General features: G+C 53.4%; 3 protein-coding genes across 3 annotated transcripts; 1 reads left to right on the forward strand and 2 right to left on the reverse strand.

The window, feature by feature from the left end:
* Positions 1-7,029: 7,029 nt before the first annotated feature.
* On the forward strand, positions 7,030-8,496 carry CCOS01_15967 (uncharacterized protein; the record flags this gene model as incomplete). The annotated part of the gene is made up of 1 exon (XM_060464105.1): positions 7,030-8,496. The coding sequence occupies one exon, from the start codon at positions 7,030-7,032 to the stop codon at positions 8,494-8,496; it is 1,467 nt and encodes a 488-aa protein (XP_060305486.1).
* A 1,553-nt stretch (positions 8,497-10,049) lies between these two features.
* Positions 10,050-11,339, reverse strand: CCOS01_15968 (protein arginine N-methyltransferase; the record flags this gene model as incomplete). Its single annotated transcript, XM_060464106.1, has 4 exons — positions 10,050-10,528; positions 10,609-10,940; positions 11,027-11,170; positions 11,257-11,339. 4 exons carry the CDS (start codon positions 11,337-11,339, stop codon positions 10,050-10,052), a joined length of 1,038 nt encoding a protein of 345 aa, XP_060305487.1.
* An 818-nt stretch (positions 11,340-12,157) lies between these two features.
* CCOS01_15969 (uncharacterized protein) lies at positions 12,158-14,653 on the reverse strand (the record flags this gene model as incomplete). Its single annotated transcript, XM_060464107.1, has 1 exon — positions 12,158-14,653. The coding sequence occupies one exon, from the start codon at positions 14,651-14,653 to the stop codon at positions 12,158-12,160; it is 2,496 nt and encodes an 831-aa protein (XP_060305488.1).
* Positions 14,654-15,654: the final 1,001 nt, after the last annotated feature.

Here is a 15,654-nt window from a genome sequence, read left to right on the forward strand (position 1 = left end):
GAGGAGGATCGTGCTGTGTGTGGTTTTGTGGATAGGTAGGTAGGTAGGCACGGAGGAGGTACTCCGTACTTGACCTTGGACATGGGCGGGCGAGGAATAGGTCGGAAGGTCTCAAGGGAAGGTACCGCGAAGAAGACTTTCGTGAGGTGCCGTCGTGCCGATTAGACGCGAGAGTCACAAGAGGGTAGGTGGGCGTTGTGCAATGCGACTGGCTATTGCACTCGAGATAGGCCTTCATCTTGCTGTGCAGAGTGCTCCTGTGCCGTTTCCCAATGGCAGTCTAGAACAAAGCATCCAAGCAATCAGCAAATGAAGAGAAGATCGAACTTGGACAAGCGCCCATGTGGACTTGTAGAAGAGTATCCATCCGCCTTTCCCCTAGGCAGGTCGAAGGTGTTAGATGCGTCCTGTGGCACGGCGGTACCATGGCTCGTGGAAGGTGAATTGACCAATGGTCGAATGGGAGGCCTGGTTCGCGACATTCAGACACAGAGGAAACATCCTGGGCGGATCCAGGAGCAGCAAGGAGCAGCGTTGGTACCTTGCTCTAGCGCCCCTGGTCGGCGGCAGGGGTGAGACAACCGTTTTTTTGACGAATTCGAACAGGAGCAATTTTAGCCTCCTGCGCTAGCCCCGCCCAATCAGGTGAATCGGTACGTATTCCTTTCTTATCCATCCATCCTTGGGAAGGTACTCCACTCTTTTCTCCTTCCTCCCTGTCCAAACTCTACTGTACTATGTGAAGCACCTTCTCTGTCAGCGCCTCGCCGCCTCCACGCGGCGTGACAGGCTGGCAGCCAGCACCCACGCACACGACACACAAACGCGCAAACTCACTTACTGCGTACCTACTCCGTACCCACGCGCGCACAGTCACAGTTCCATCAGTCTGGTCCGGGACCTGAGTCTGAAGCTCTGTCCACCTCATGTCCTTCCCTTGTCAGTGACACACTGTCACTCATTGTCATTCAAGGTTCAGCCATGGCACGGCTGCTAATCGCTTCTTTCCCATGATAACCTCCTTCCTTGCTTCCGCCTGCACAACCACGGCTTGCCCTGCCTTGTGGTACCTTGCGGCTAGTATCCGGCCTCTCACATCCGCAGACTGGACGCACCTGTCCCTGCCCGCCTATAGCATACGAGTACATACGATGATTTTCACTGTCTGTGCTCCCCTGACGGTACCAAAAGAAAGAAAACTCGAAAGAGCAGAGCCTCTGGGAGGAGCCTCCCTTCGTGCCTTGCGTCCTTCCATACTTTCATGCTGCATGCATTGTGATGATCAATTCTCACAAACATATCTCCAAGCTGACCTCATCTTACCAATATCATGCAAGCTGCCCACACATGCCCCATTCCAACAATTCTTCGCACTTTCCGATCACCGATCAATTTTCTCCACCTCACTTCGCAGCCACCCGAACTCGACTCGAGTCACTCGGCTGCCAAACCACGCTCAACCCGCATCGTGTCACTGCCATTGCCATCTTTGACAACAATGCCGACTCGTCTTGTGTTTCGGTCCGCTACCCGACACAACGATAAGAAAGCCAAATAACGACAGCGATGCCGATGAACTCCCACCCGATTAGCCTTCCTGGTTAAAACGCTGACCATAGAGATGCCAAAGTCAGAACTCAGCCTGCTTGCCGCACACGCGAGGGAATAAACCAACATCACCTTACTTGGTCTTGGCTTTTTTTTTTTTTTCTCTCCTTCTTCTGCCAATGTTTCGTGCGTGTCGTCGAAACATTGAAACCGTCAGGCTTGCTTCTGTCCAGGACACTCCCCGTCTTCGTCTTGTCAAACCTCCAGCCTCATTTTCGCCTCGCCGCTCAGACTAAACTGACTCTCTTCGCCATCACAAAGGTGCAAACGGCCTCGTCCGGTTTTCCGGATCCCACTCAGGGTTACCTTACCTCGAAGGTTCAACCCATTCCTGGTCACTTCTACCACCAACCGGGGGCAAACACACAGACAAGATCATGCCTCTACCACTCACTTCATGCTCTACTACCACCAGTTTGGACGCCGATTCGAGTTTGGATACCCGTCAAAAAGTCAACGTCGGCAGCTCGGGTCCCTGTCATCTAGCCTAGAATGGCAACTTATGGCATCCACTGCACAGACGTGCCCACTCTATTCGTTCGAACACATGCTTCAGTCTGCTCGTGCTATTTGCACCACACGATGACTATTCAGAGTTTGTCTTTGGACTCAAGCCAGGCAAGAGGGTTGCAACAGCTGTACACTCCGCCCAGCCGCCACCGAGACCCAGACAAGCAGTCAAGCTTCCATGGCTTCTGATCAGAAGATCACCCGGGAGTTCGACAACTTCAACTTCAAACCCTTGGAACCACACAGCCATGCTGCATGCACGAAGTTCAGCACGAGAGCGAGACGCCTACAACTAGGCTCGTGCGATAGTTGCCTTACCTCGCGTGACGGAGCTAGCATCGTCTCGCAGATCGTGCAGCTGAGCGACTGCAGAGTATTACTCTGTAATTTTCCCCTGAAGCTTGCAATCTCCCCATTGGCCACCGGTCCAGAAACGATACTTGTTCAAAATGGACTAGCGCAAGGGACACGCATCTTGGTGTGTCGAACCCCGGTTCGAAGCGTGTCGAATGAGAATCGAGCCCTCACACGATATCTTGCCTTTGTTCTCAACTTCTTTCAACTTTCAGATCAGGGGCGCGATCGCTCTCACCACACCCTTCACCAGATCTCGGTCACCGTGAGACCATGGCCTCTGAGAGCTAGTGGAACCTCGGCGGTCTTTGGGCTCTAGTCTCCCTCAGCGAAATCAACTCGGTTTCTCCAAACCATGTTATGGTTGTCTGAGGACGAAACACTACGCGACAATATGAATCGGAGTTAGCGACTGCCCATGTAGACGCATTTTCACGTCGCAGCTATTAGTCTATACAACTGCGTTTGCTTCAAAACGATGACAGAAAAGTGATCGATACAAAGACAATCGCTCTCTCGCAATCGGTCCGTACGAATTGACGCGAAGAAAGGGCAATGGACAGCGGGGTCTTTCCCCCATATATTTCTTTGGCATGCTCCGGCCTCCATTGGTCCAAATTGAAAGCAGGGTTTATCACGATCTCCAGATTGGTTGCGAAGGATGCGGCTGCTTAGTCGGTGATTGCTAGTCTAGTGTACTTTCCCGTCCGAACATCCAAGGCAATGATCACCACGGCGATGCCAATAACGTCCGCTGCAACCTCCCAATTCGGGTCGATGGGTAGGAGGCTTGACTTCGCACTATAAAGACTTGGCCTCCATGTGTAAAGGGGGACATGACAACCGGCCACGCCCATGTTGGCGGCTATTTCGGGAGTGTATAATCCGTACATCCTGGAAACCGCTATCCTAGCCAGTGTGCTCCAGGCTCCACGGCATGTCAAGATACTCATTTCCTTAATCATCAACCAATATTGATGTGGGCGGCACCGCCTCACTGGGCCCTCAAGCCGGCCTTGGCCTCAAATTGCACTTCGGATATTCCACCAGGTATCTAACTGCCAAGGCTCCAGGTCAAGTTGCTGAGTCTAAATCAGCGAAACAATCGACCTATGAGTTACCATCCGCTGTATTTGACCAGCAACCCTCGATCAATCCTCAGCCGAGGCGTGTTTGAGGCTGAAAATCTCAAGCTGCCACCCTACTGATTGCTGTAGCCTGTCAGCTCCAATTTGTGGACCACCCTTTTAACGAAGAAAAGATTATGGCATCTTCACCATTTAGTCCGCAAAGGATCACGAAGGTAACCAGCGCGACTGCGTCTAATAGGACTAGATACACGAGACAATTGTGGTATCTTGCGGCTTGGGACATCGAATCCAACTGGCTTTAGGGCTTGCGATCGAAGCACACATATCTCGAGGAACGACATTCTCCGACTGGGTGGACATACACTACTCAGGGGTGGCCGCAGAGCAAGGATGCTCATCTCAGACTTTGCCATTGCCACACTGCAACTCGAGAGCGAGCAGATGGGCGAAAAGCCAATAGCTTGCACTACAAAAACAAGTTGAGAAGCATTTCGGGTCCCGGAAACGTTTTATCAATGACCTCCTGTTTTCAGAGCCTCACCAATCAAGACCAAATTGCAGACATCATGGTCGATTAGGTTTCTGAGGCTCCAAAGGGGTATCCTTAAGTTGGCAATCTGTTCGATGATTCTGCCTAGTAGTAGAACTCGGAATTTCGGCTCCGGAACGCTCCTCATCTAATGATTTCAGAGACTTTGAAATATCTCTAAAGTTTGGAGAGCAGTCTACGCCGAGTCGATTGCACATTGCGGGGTTCAGCGCGCCACCGAGGAAGGCAAAAGAAACGGATGCGATGTCGTTTCGCAAAAAGGATATCGCCAGGACAGTCGTCTGCAGACAACAGGAAGCATCAGCCAAGCTTTGTGGCGGGAAAAGACTAAAGGAGGCGGGCGTCTCATGGGACTAGAGAGAGCGACTGCGTCGAGGCGAAAGCAGAGAAGTTTGAAGCTGTTTGCCATTCCCGTGACGAGATCATCGCCGTTCGACTTTGGGCAGAGCGAGAAAGGCATAGCTTTGCTGCAGAGTTGGGGTCGAGTCCATGGCCCCACCTGACAAGCGTTGTTCTGTTCTAAAGATAGTGTCACTACCGCACTCCGGGAACTCAACATCGAACAACTCTAACCAGGGAGAGCCAGCAGCAACTCGATCACGGGGTCTCTTTCCCTCTACAATCTCTTCTGCTGAGGAGCAACAAACGGTCTTTGATGGCGTGGTTTAATGCCACTACTTAACGAACTGACCAGTCTCACTCGTCCATGCTGCTGACGCTAATTGCCGAAATGTGGCCGCGGTGATAGCTGTCGATGAAAGAGGAAGTCAAGTGGCGGGAGACGCATTAGTCGGCAATTGACCGCACAACAGTAAGAATTCAGACATGAGGTTTCCGGATTTTTATTCTGTTGCCTGTTGTCAGGGCTTGGTGTTCGGGGCTATTAGGGCTCTGAGGTCGAATACGAGGTTGGCTGCCCGCGTCGTTGCAGACCCTGGGCGCTGGCTAGCGGCCAAAGACGAGACTCTTTTGGCCGAAATAGCCTCAACCACGTCACATCTCCCCGTGTCCGGCATTGCCATGAGACGATTCAGTCTCAGCCGTTGATGATGGCGTTCATCCGTTGCTGTATGCTCATCGGCACCTCTGACAGAAACCGTCAGCTTGTAGACCTTGAGGGACGTATGGCTGCTATTTGATCATATTCACCACGAATGCAGATCATACGGCCAAATTGTTGCTGAGACGCCCAGACTAACTCATGGTACTCTGTAGGCTCTTCTCAACTCTTGTATCTCAAGTCATGCAACTTTTTTGTTCCGCACTCTATCCTGGGAAAAGACGGAGCGACCAGGAAGAGCCTCTGGGCATGGCAACAAGTTACATCGACGTGCTTCGTAAGGCTGAGTGTCAAAATGGTAAGAAGGTCCTGAGGTGCTTACCACATACATTACCGTAGGCGACGGGGATGATTATGTGACGCAATGGCTTGGTGGGAAATACCGGGGAGGGGGTAAGGGAGACGCCAGACCTCGTGTCTGCAGACGAGGGTGGATGTGCGGTCTGCGTTCTCGTTCGTCGTCCAACGACCAGGGTCGCCGTATTGGTACTGGCGCCGGACCAAGGCGGTGATGGCTGTATTTGCTTTGAAGCATTTGCCTATGCAGATAAGCTGCGCGCCTTTGAGCAGTTGAAGAGGCAAAACCGAACAGCAAAAAGTACGCTACACTTGGAGGTATCTCGCCTCACCGGGAGTTGTCATGTAAGATGCTTGCCCCATTTGGAAAACAGTTCGCACACGGTACGGGAACACTGACTTGCGTCCATGCCGTTGAGGCCGTTACCAGAACTCTTTGAGCTCAATACCGGCCACCACGAAGGAACATGCAGGATAACTCAAATTCATCTGCATGTCCCCATCGCCCCAGATCTCGTTTGCTGGTTCCCGGTAACTAGCTGACACACCACCTGACGTGGTACCCAAATAGCTCCCACCCCTCCCCTTCTGCTGGAGTGGGAACTGCCTGGGTCGAGGCATCAGGGCAACTCGTCGCGCACACAACCACTGTACCGGTCTCTTCCACTGACATTCTTCTCCTTCTTTTCTCCTTGTCGAGTCGGGAGAAGGTCCCATCCTCCCGTCCATCTCTTACGCACGCTTACTCACGGGCGCCGTTCGATGACTTAACGAGCAAGGCCAGCCCACCGGATACTAGCGTTGAGAGACAAATGCTTAGCTGAGTCGGGCGAGCAATAATCGTGTCTTCTCGATCCATCGAGACCATCGAGCAGGATTCTCTCCGGCTTGTGGCTCTCGTGTGGGAGAGTGAGCTCGTCGCGAGGGGAAGAAAGCCGTACCCCGCCTCCTCCTCCCCATATAAGGAGAGCGGCCGGCGGCGGCCCAGAACACATCGAGAAAAGAGGCTCCGGATTTCCCTCATCATGTCCAGCAACCAACAGCGGAGCACCGCCCGAACCGAAAAGACCAGCCGGGTGATCACCACTGTCCTGCCCCTTGGAAAACCCAGCAACGCGGAAGCCCGTTGCCCGCTGCGGAGTTCCACTCGTCCCAAAAGCGGAGAGCCGCAACCGTTCCCGCTACCGCTCCGGACCGGTGACAACTTTCCCGTTCCTACCGGAACAGCAATACTGTAGGGCAAAGAGACCGGCTGCTGCTCAAACTGTCAGTGGTCAAATCGAAGCCAGGCAAAAGGGGGGGACGCCAACAACGTTTACGCCAGAGTCGTTGTCACTCCACCGTCGTGATCGTGGCTTGCTCGCCAGCAATACTGCACAGCAAACCAGAGAACCGATAACGAGACAATCAGACGCCAGCACGTTACATCTCAGTGCTCTTACACGGCCCAATATACCACCGCGTATTACTCGGCATCAACCCGGCCCCAACATACCTTAAACTTCACACCAGAAGCCACACACCACCAAGTCGTTCTGTGGGCTGCCGACTCGACCACCATGTCGGGTCAGTCGAGTGCCTCATCACCCCTTATATCGACCCGGCGCCGCGCCTGTACTGCGTGTCAGCAAGCAAAGCGCCGCTGCGACCAACGGCTTCCCCGGTGCGGCCGGTGCACCCAAAAGGGGTTCGAAGACTGCAACTACCCGTCACTTGAAGCCGCCGTGGCAGCGGCGGACTTCAACTTCTTCACAGACGTCCTAAGCGGCTCCGCGGGCACGCCGACTGACTCCCTTCACAACATCATGCCCGTCCCCGTTGTCCCTGAGACTGACAACTCGTGGGCCCTATACTACAACAACGCCTCGGCGGCCGCGCCAACACCGTCACCTTCTCTTATGGCGCCTACCAGCGACTGCCTATCGCGAGACGCAGTCACGTACTGCAGCGAACAGTTTCGGTCCTATCCTCGGCGGTGGGTAAGCCAGAACGGCGTCGCCCCCTTTATCCACCCGGCGCTCTACCTGCCCACCACGAACGGGGCCGACGGCCTGCCCCCCGTGCTCCAGGACTGTTTCTGCGCGTGCGCGGCGTACGCCGCCAAAAACGACGAGAACGCGGCGCTGGTCCTCGGCGTCGTGGAAGCAAAAGCCACGGCGCTGCTCTACGTCCCCGAGCAGGCGGCGTGGACGTTGCCGCAGCAGGTTGCCTCGTTACAGGCGCTGGTCATGTACCAGATCATGCGCTGGTTCGACGGCGACATCCGCCAGCGCGTCCTCGCGGACTCGGTCGAGCCGTTACTGGCGACGTGGACGTCGGCTCTCCAAGCCCGCGTCGGGACCGGCGTCTTCTCGGCCGAAGAAGCCATGCCGTCGTCGTCTACCGTCATGTCGGACTCGCACATCCCGCCGCAGCACCAGCAGCCCTCTTCGTCGGCGGGATCGTACCCGCAACACGACCTCTCGCCGGATCACTCGCGCTCCAATACCCCCGGCGCCCGCCTCACAAAGGAGGAGCTCAACGCCGCCTGGCGGCGATGGCTGATGGCGGAATCGATCCGACGGGTACTCGCCATGGCTCATCTCGTTAGGGCGGTGTACTCTACGGCGAAACAGGGTGGCGGCGGCGGCGGTAGTGGCGGATACGGCAGCAAACTTGGCTGCGCGGGCACAACAGGAGGGCCCGGACAAACACAACAACATCACGCCGGCGGCGGCGGCGGAGGACGAGGTGGTGGTGGTGGCAGCGGTGGCCACCAGCTCCCACATCATCATCACCACCCTCTCGGTCTCGCGGACATGAGCTTCACGGCACAGGCGCGTCTGTGGGCCGCTACCACGGCGGAGCGGTGGAACCGGTCCCGGGAGGGTGATACGGCGTGGTGGGTTGGGCGGATGGACTTTTCGGGCCTGCTGGCGCTGGCGGACCCGAGGGAGGTGGACGAGTTTACCGTCATGATGGGCGTCGTGTTTCGCGGCAAGGATACCATTGAGGATTGGGTTACGCATGGGCCGGGGGGTATGTGAGAGGTATCTATTGCGGCGAGGGGGTTGTTTATGCGCGTGAGTGAGACAGGAAAAGGTAAAAATAGAGGGAGAGAGGTCGGAGAGAGGAGCGGGGTTGAGAGAAGCCATACCCTGATATCCTTGCATTGAGTTATATGATGCCTCCATATAGACAGATAGAAGAAGACGAGCATAAGAGGAAAAAGAGGGGGGATTTTTTTTCTCACAGATTCCATCGCGAGATAAGCATTTCAAGGCGAGCATGGCGTTTCTCAAGGGCGGGAATGGGTGGTTAGGAGGCAGGGGGGGGGGGGGTTTGGTTATTCAAAAAAGGGGGTGGAAATCCATTTTCATATACCAAACTTCACTCAGCATCTGGCAGCATTAGTTTTTTTCCCTTTAATTCACAAGCATAGCGATGGGACGACGAAGATAGAGAGAGCGTTTATCATAACATCATTTTAGGACATACAATCTGGTTTGGCCATCCCCCCTTTTTCCCGTTGCTATCACCCTCTCTTCAAAACTTGGTGTAATGTGAGCAGGAGAGATGCAGGGCAGAGGGGGATAGCATAGCGACAACGCCTTGTCTATAGATTTTCCGCATTCTACGAGTGTCTTACGATAACGAGGTCCGGTCTAATAATATACCAAACCAGAAAAACTTGGAGAGAAAAAGAATGGGAAAGAGAGAGGACGTCAATGTGGTTCAATATACCATTTCAATGGTGGTACATGATGCAACACCTTACATAGAGAGAGAGGCGCATTCAATATAGAAGGCGAAGAGTATAACCGCCATATTACTTTCCCTATCTTCTGTCCATACTGCCATGACTTGACAAACAATTAATCAATAGCGTCTGAGCCGAATTGTATATCTTGTGTGTATTGCATTGTGCCATCTCCGTCGGAAGCTCTATCCAGTCCTGGCTGATCGTGTTCGCCAGCAAGCTTGGAGAAAAGTTCCCTGTACGAACGCCCCCCATGACCTTCACAAGTCTCTTCTTATCTGAAGTTACTTGAGCGAGAAGACATCGCTTGCTACCAAAAACATGCACAGTAAAGACAAAGCAAAAAAGGCAAAAAGACGTGGGAGATTCATGTCTGATTCATTAGTCATGATCTATTGTTGCAGGTGCTGTGACTGCAAATGCCTCTGGGACTCTATGTCATCTCTTCCCCTCCTTCTCTGTTTGTCCTCATATCCGCACTTTCATCGGCGGTGACCCTTTTTGTCATTAAGAACCAGAATAGGCAAAAAACCAAGAGGGTGTGATGTGTCATGAAAGAAGGCCGCGCCGTGCCTCCTTTGCCGGCGCAGGTTACGCAGCCAGGCCAGGACCATCTCCTCTCAAAATATAACCGGTGGGCGCAAAGAGCAGTGCAGGTTCGTAACCCAGGGCCAGAAGCCGGTGTTCTCAGTGGTTCCTCACCATGAGGACGTCCACATCTTAGACACTCCGGCTTTTGAACGAAACGCTGCGATGCTTGGTGATGAGCCCCTTATTTCAAGGGGCAAGCTATCCGAAAAGGTGGTGGCAACGAGGTTTCAGTGCTCAAGCCGTGAACGCTTAGCACATCTTGTACTCGCACTGGCCCTCAGCGGCACGAGTGGGGTCCTCGGTCAAGAACTTGTACTCAATCTTGATGTCAAGGTCACGGCGGTTTCTCTCGTTGGGCTTGACGTGCAAGGTACCCTTGACCTCCTCGTTAGCGTGCATGGTGATCATGTCCTTGAGGTAGAAGACAGTCTGCTTCCAGTGGGTGTACTTGGTGTGGGGGCCGGTAGAGAAGCGGATGGGCTTGTGGGCGGCAGTGAAGTCGATGTCGAACCAGGCAACGAGGGCGTGGATGAAGTCATCGCGGCGGGCAGAGAGGTGGAAGGGGGAGGTGAAGGCGAGGTCGGCAACCTGGCACTTGTAGAGGTCCAGGGTCAGGACAGCTGTGGGTTCAGTAACCACCGCCTTCATCTCGACCGTGTCAACCAGGGGCTCGGCGAGAGCAGTGGACTTGAGGGGGCTGTAGTCAAAGCCGTAGACGTTGTCCCAGACTGTCTTGTGGTCAGCCTCTGTTTGCACAATCCAGCGAAGCTTTGCTGAGGCAGTAGTCGTGTGTGGCACTGTAACTTACATCCAATCTTCTCGTCCTTGTAGTCGCCATCCTCGATACCAGCAACGAAGATGGTGGCCTTGTCGGGGAAGATGAGACCGTCGGGGTTCAGGTAGCGGTCACGGGCGTAGAGGACGGTATCCAGCATGGACTCGTAGAGAAGGAAGTAGCCCATCCACTCGGAGATGATAATGTCGACCTTGGGGAAGGGGAGCTCGACCTCCTCCATCTTGCCCTGAATCAGGGTGATCTTGTCGGACAATCCGTTGACGGCAACGATCTCGCGGGCCTTGAAGATGATGGTAGACATGTCGACACCGATAACGTGCTTTGCGCCAGCCTTAGCGGCGAACCTGTGCAAAGAATACATTGTAAGCAATCGAGCTTTGTTGAGCTGCACAGTTGTGGCATTTTGTTTGAGACAGCCGAGCGTACGTACATGGACAGAATGGCGGTACCGCAGCCAACATCGAGGACGACCTTGTCCTTGAAGAGGTGCTTGTTCTGAACAATGGCGTTCATGTAGGAGCGGGTGCGGACCTCATCCTTCAACATCTCCTCGTGGATGCCGTGGTGGTCGTAGCTGTGGAGGAGCGCAAATGTTAGCAATGGTTCTGGGGTTTTGCGGTGGACAACTCTGTAGCTCTGCTGTCCAGCTTGCTGCCATACCTCTTGAAGTAGTGCTGCTCAGAGTGCTCCATGCTCTTGAGCTTCTGCTCAGCAGCGTCGACCTCCATATTGTCGCCTCCCATTTTGATTATTGGTGTATGTGAAATCTTCTTTTTGCGACGACTTTTACCGTCGAAGCTCTCTGGGCCGAAGAAGAAGAAGAGACGAGAAGAAGAAAAACAGGTCGGCTTGGGGTATGTGTAGGATGAATCGCCAAATACACTGGAAAGGATGAGGAAGGAAAAAGAATTTCAGGGTGGGAGAGAAAACACGGGCAGAGGTAGTCGCGCGGTGAAGAAGGAAAGGGTCGGCGGGGCAGGCTGGGCACTGGACCGGGGTAAGACTTTCAACACGATCGGGCAGAATGGACCTGACAGAGACTGGAGGGGAAGGAGGGACTGGCAAAAAAAAATAATCAATCCTGATTGCGCCTCGCAATGCCCGTCACCGCCTGCACCCTGCATCGGGCTCAGTCTCCACAACCCACTTTCGGCCAGACCACCTCACCCACCCGAAGTTTTTTTTTTTTTTTTTTCTCCCTTGGTTTTTTTTTCTCTTCTTACCCACCAAATAGGTAGCTTTCAGACTGTTGACACTGGCAGACCCTTACTGCCGGCCCGTTCCTCGCCCCTTGCCAGCGCACTACGTTGATGGAGTTTAAGGTGTGCGGGTCCGAAGAAGCTTTACTTCAGGTGTACATGAGTACAACGAGGGGCAACATTTTCATGCTTCCAGCAAACGAGTTCATCTTGTTAAACACAACAGCTTTAAGCACAAGCTTGACTGGAGTATCATGTAGATTCTTTTACAAGACTAGAGGAGTCAAAAAACAATAGACCAAAAAAAAGCCATCCAACGCCGCGCTATGCCAAGTACCGTTAATCAGAGTGTGCCTCGGTCCTTAACACCACCTCTCGTGTGGTTCTCTCCACTTGACCCCAAGAATATCAAATATCTTCTGCTCGTCCTGGCCCTCAACAAGCTCTCCTTCAGTCAACTTGGCGCGTCCGGTACCTCTCATCACATTCTTATAAAGGCCTCTTTGGTTGAGTCGCATTCCCTTCTTCGATGCCAGCAGTCGTATGCTGCGATTGAAGATGTCGTTGCCTGTGAAGTAGATCAGTGCCGCCCCTATTTCGGCTTCTGGCACCACTAGGAAGTCCACACGTCTCCAGACTTTCCGGTACTCTCGGTCGTTAAAGCCTTCAATCTTTGGCAAAACGCAACAGCCGTGCCATTTGCTTCCGTCATTGTCCCTGGATCCCGCGAGCCTGGCGACGAGAAACCTTTGCGCTTCAAGTACCCCTATCAGGTCCCGCAGGAAAGGGATCAGTTCCGATGATGCCATGGTCCCTTTCTTCGTGACGATGAAGTCGATATCCCCACTGCTTTGAGCCCCGCGACGATAGCTGCCTCCGACGATGATTTGAACAGTAGGGTCCAGCTTGGCTGCCTCTGACTTGACTACCGCACTTAACCACTTCATCTCGCGCCTGGGGATGCGCGTGTTGAGGTCTTCATAGTGATCGATACCAATTCGTTGGTTCACAGTCAGGTTTGCTTTTTGCTTGAGGTCATCGAGCGTTCGGAATCCCTGAGCGATGTAATGGCTCGCCTGTGTGCTCCCAACACCGTAGATCTTTAGGAATGTCTGCAGAACCTCATCCATCGGATCCGACTCTGCATTTTCCAGTCGTTTGAGGCGATTGGTAGTTACAATCTCCTCAATCTTGTCTGCCAACCTTTGGCCAACACCAGGCAGTCGAATCGCCTCCTCAGCGGTCGAAATCTTGGCGGGTTGCCGCTTAAGCTGTGTAATGGCTTTTCTGTAGGCAATGGGTCGCCATGTGTCGTTGATACGCTCGTAATAGCTGCACATCTGCTGCAAGATGTCAATTGTGCGGGAGTTGGGGTTGTGCTGGTCGCTTCCTAGAGTGCCCCCTTTATGACACGTGAACTTGTCTTCCCAAGTCATTTCTTTTCGTCCCCTAGTTCTTGCGACAGCTCTTTTCTTCCTTTGACGTTCGTCATCCGAGCCTTCACTGCCTGACACTTGTTCATGTAACTGCGGCGATGTTGCAGAAGCATCATCATCGTCGTCATCATGCTCCAGTGGCAGATCTCTAAACTGCTGCAGCTGGGAAATGACGTGTTCAAGCTCATCTTCTGGTGTAGAGGTTGACTTCTCTGCTGTGGCAGGGGCATCTTCGTAAGATCCGACATCTTGTCGAAATGCAGCATCACGTGTAGCCGTTGATTGCACAGCCTCTGTGATATCTCTTAGGACGGAGGGCTCCGCAGTATCGGTCGCATTTCCACTTGTCCTTCCAGAAGACTCCTGACTTCGAGATGGAGTTGACGGCGGTGGAACGTAATCCCACTTTTGGGGATTTGTCTGCCGCTTTTTCAGCGGCAAGTCTCGCGCCGTTGTTCCGGTTGAAGGCTGAACAGTCTGAAGTGAAGTCTTGGGTTCCGCCGAGGTTGGCGAAGGTGGCGACTCAGGACAACCAGATACCTGGTATTGCTTCTGTTTTGCGTTGAGCAGTGTCTTGAATCTGATACAGTCAAGCGGGAAATCCTCGTTCAGGACTGTGTACGATGACCCCTCGCTTGCCGAACCGAGCACATTCTCGATGCTCTTCCAGTCGAGGCGCCTGTCGACAATGACGTGCGTCGCATTGTCAAGAGATCTGGTCCACTGGGCACCAAACTCTTGCGCTTTCCGAATCCGAATCTTCCTGGCTGGCGCAATATCATCATTTGGAATGAAGTGGAATCGCAATCCACGAAAGATCTGCTGCGCCTCGGGTAGCACCTTGATGGGCGGCTCTCTCTTTCTTTTCTTCATCGCGGCGATGGATGGCGAGTTATCTACGCGATGCGGCAAAATGTGTCTCGTGAGAGGAAGCGGCGTGGTAGCGCTTCTAGTAAGACTGGCCAACGGCTGAAGTGGTGGTCGAGCCAAGGTTTCTGGAATAGGCGTGTCTTCGATGAAGCTGAGGTCTTCAGTGGAAGGTTCCTTCCTGCCGGGACCCTTGATCTCGGCAAGTGGTGTCCGCTCGATGACTTCCTTCCGTTTTAGTTCTGTGAGAGGCGCTGATGCCGAAGCTGAAGAGGTCCGCCTGGGGCTTACGCGCCGTTGTGGCTGTTGTTGTTCTTGCTGGCGAGGAGGAGAAGGATGAAGGAGAGGCGGCTGCAATTCCAGCTGCGGTCTTTCCCTGAGTGGCTGGCGAAGTTGCGCCGCGGCTTGAAACGCTTTCAATTGTTGTCTTGTGCGTTGCTCGGCCTCGTGAAAATCATCGTCGTCATCCTCGCCATCCTCGCCTCGCCTGCCAATAGATTCAAGCTGGCGAAAGAAACGCGCTTTGTCTCTGAAGGATGTGTTTGCATCGGCCATTGTAGCAACTGTCGTCAAAGAGGCGCACGGGATACTTTTAGCTTCTCGTGAACCAACGTCATGTCGGTGGCGGTATGTCACTGTTGCCTAGGAGTCGTGGAACAATGGCGACGGAGATGAATGGAAAGATAGAGTGATGCCTGAGTGAAGTCGAGAGAGAGCGGCACACACACCAATACGGAATAGGTAGCTTAAAGGTGAGTTGTCATTTGACGACGTTGTGTTAATGGATGGAAGGGATGGATGTCATTCAAGGACGGGACCCATGAATACTTGGAGGTACTCTGTAAGGTGTTGGAAATGGCCAAATCGGGGTGCCCTGTGGGGAAGGATGTCGCATTAGTGCTGTGGCCACCTGCAAGTCATCCAATTAAGGTCGCCCTCAGCAGTGAACACTGACAGTTGCCCCATGTGAGGAACACAACCCAGAAGCATTGGGCGTCTGATAGGCAGAGGGCTACAGGGCCAAAGGGGTATGTGAGTACAATAGACTGCTTCCAAGCGGGTTTGACGCCCGCCAGGTTGCAACCGATCGACCCAAGCACCCAACAAGGGGATTCTGCAGCAAAATCGGCTTGGCCTCGGTCAGCAGCGCGTGGACCTGCAGGATCCGGTGGGAGCTTCAGGCCATCAGGAATCCTTCCTTGCTTCCAGTTGCCGTAGTGAATTAACCTTCCCAACTCAATCTGAATAGAGTGAACACTACCTGCCTCAAGTACGTCAAACCACGTGTACTCAAGACAAAACTACAAAGAGACTCAAACCTACCCTTGCGGGCATGACTTAGTGAGTACAATAGATTGCAGCAGCATCGACTTCTTAGCAGCGGGCCAGTGTTTCGTCTATTGAAGTTGAATAAAGAAAAGGTGTTTGTTTGAAATCCTGGTCTGTAGGGCGGAAGAAATTACCCAAAATCGTGACGGGCCGGTCTGGCTTTTTTGACATAATTACAAGGACAGATGGTCGAGAGTACACCGTCTCATTCTTCGCTTCCCATGGTA

Source organism: Colletotrichum costaricense (assembly GCF_030867565.1).
Source record: "Colletotrichum costaricense strain IMI 309622 chromosome Unknown Scaffold_26.1, whole genome shotgun sequence".
In the NCBI taxonomy this organism is placed as follows: domain Eukaryota; kingdom Fungi; phylum Ascomycota; class Sordariomycetes; order Glomerellales; family Glomerellaceae; genus Colletotrichum; species Colletotrichum costaricense.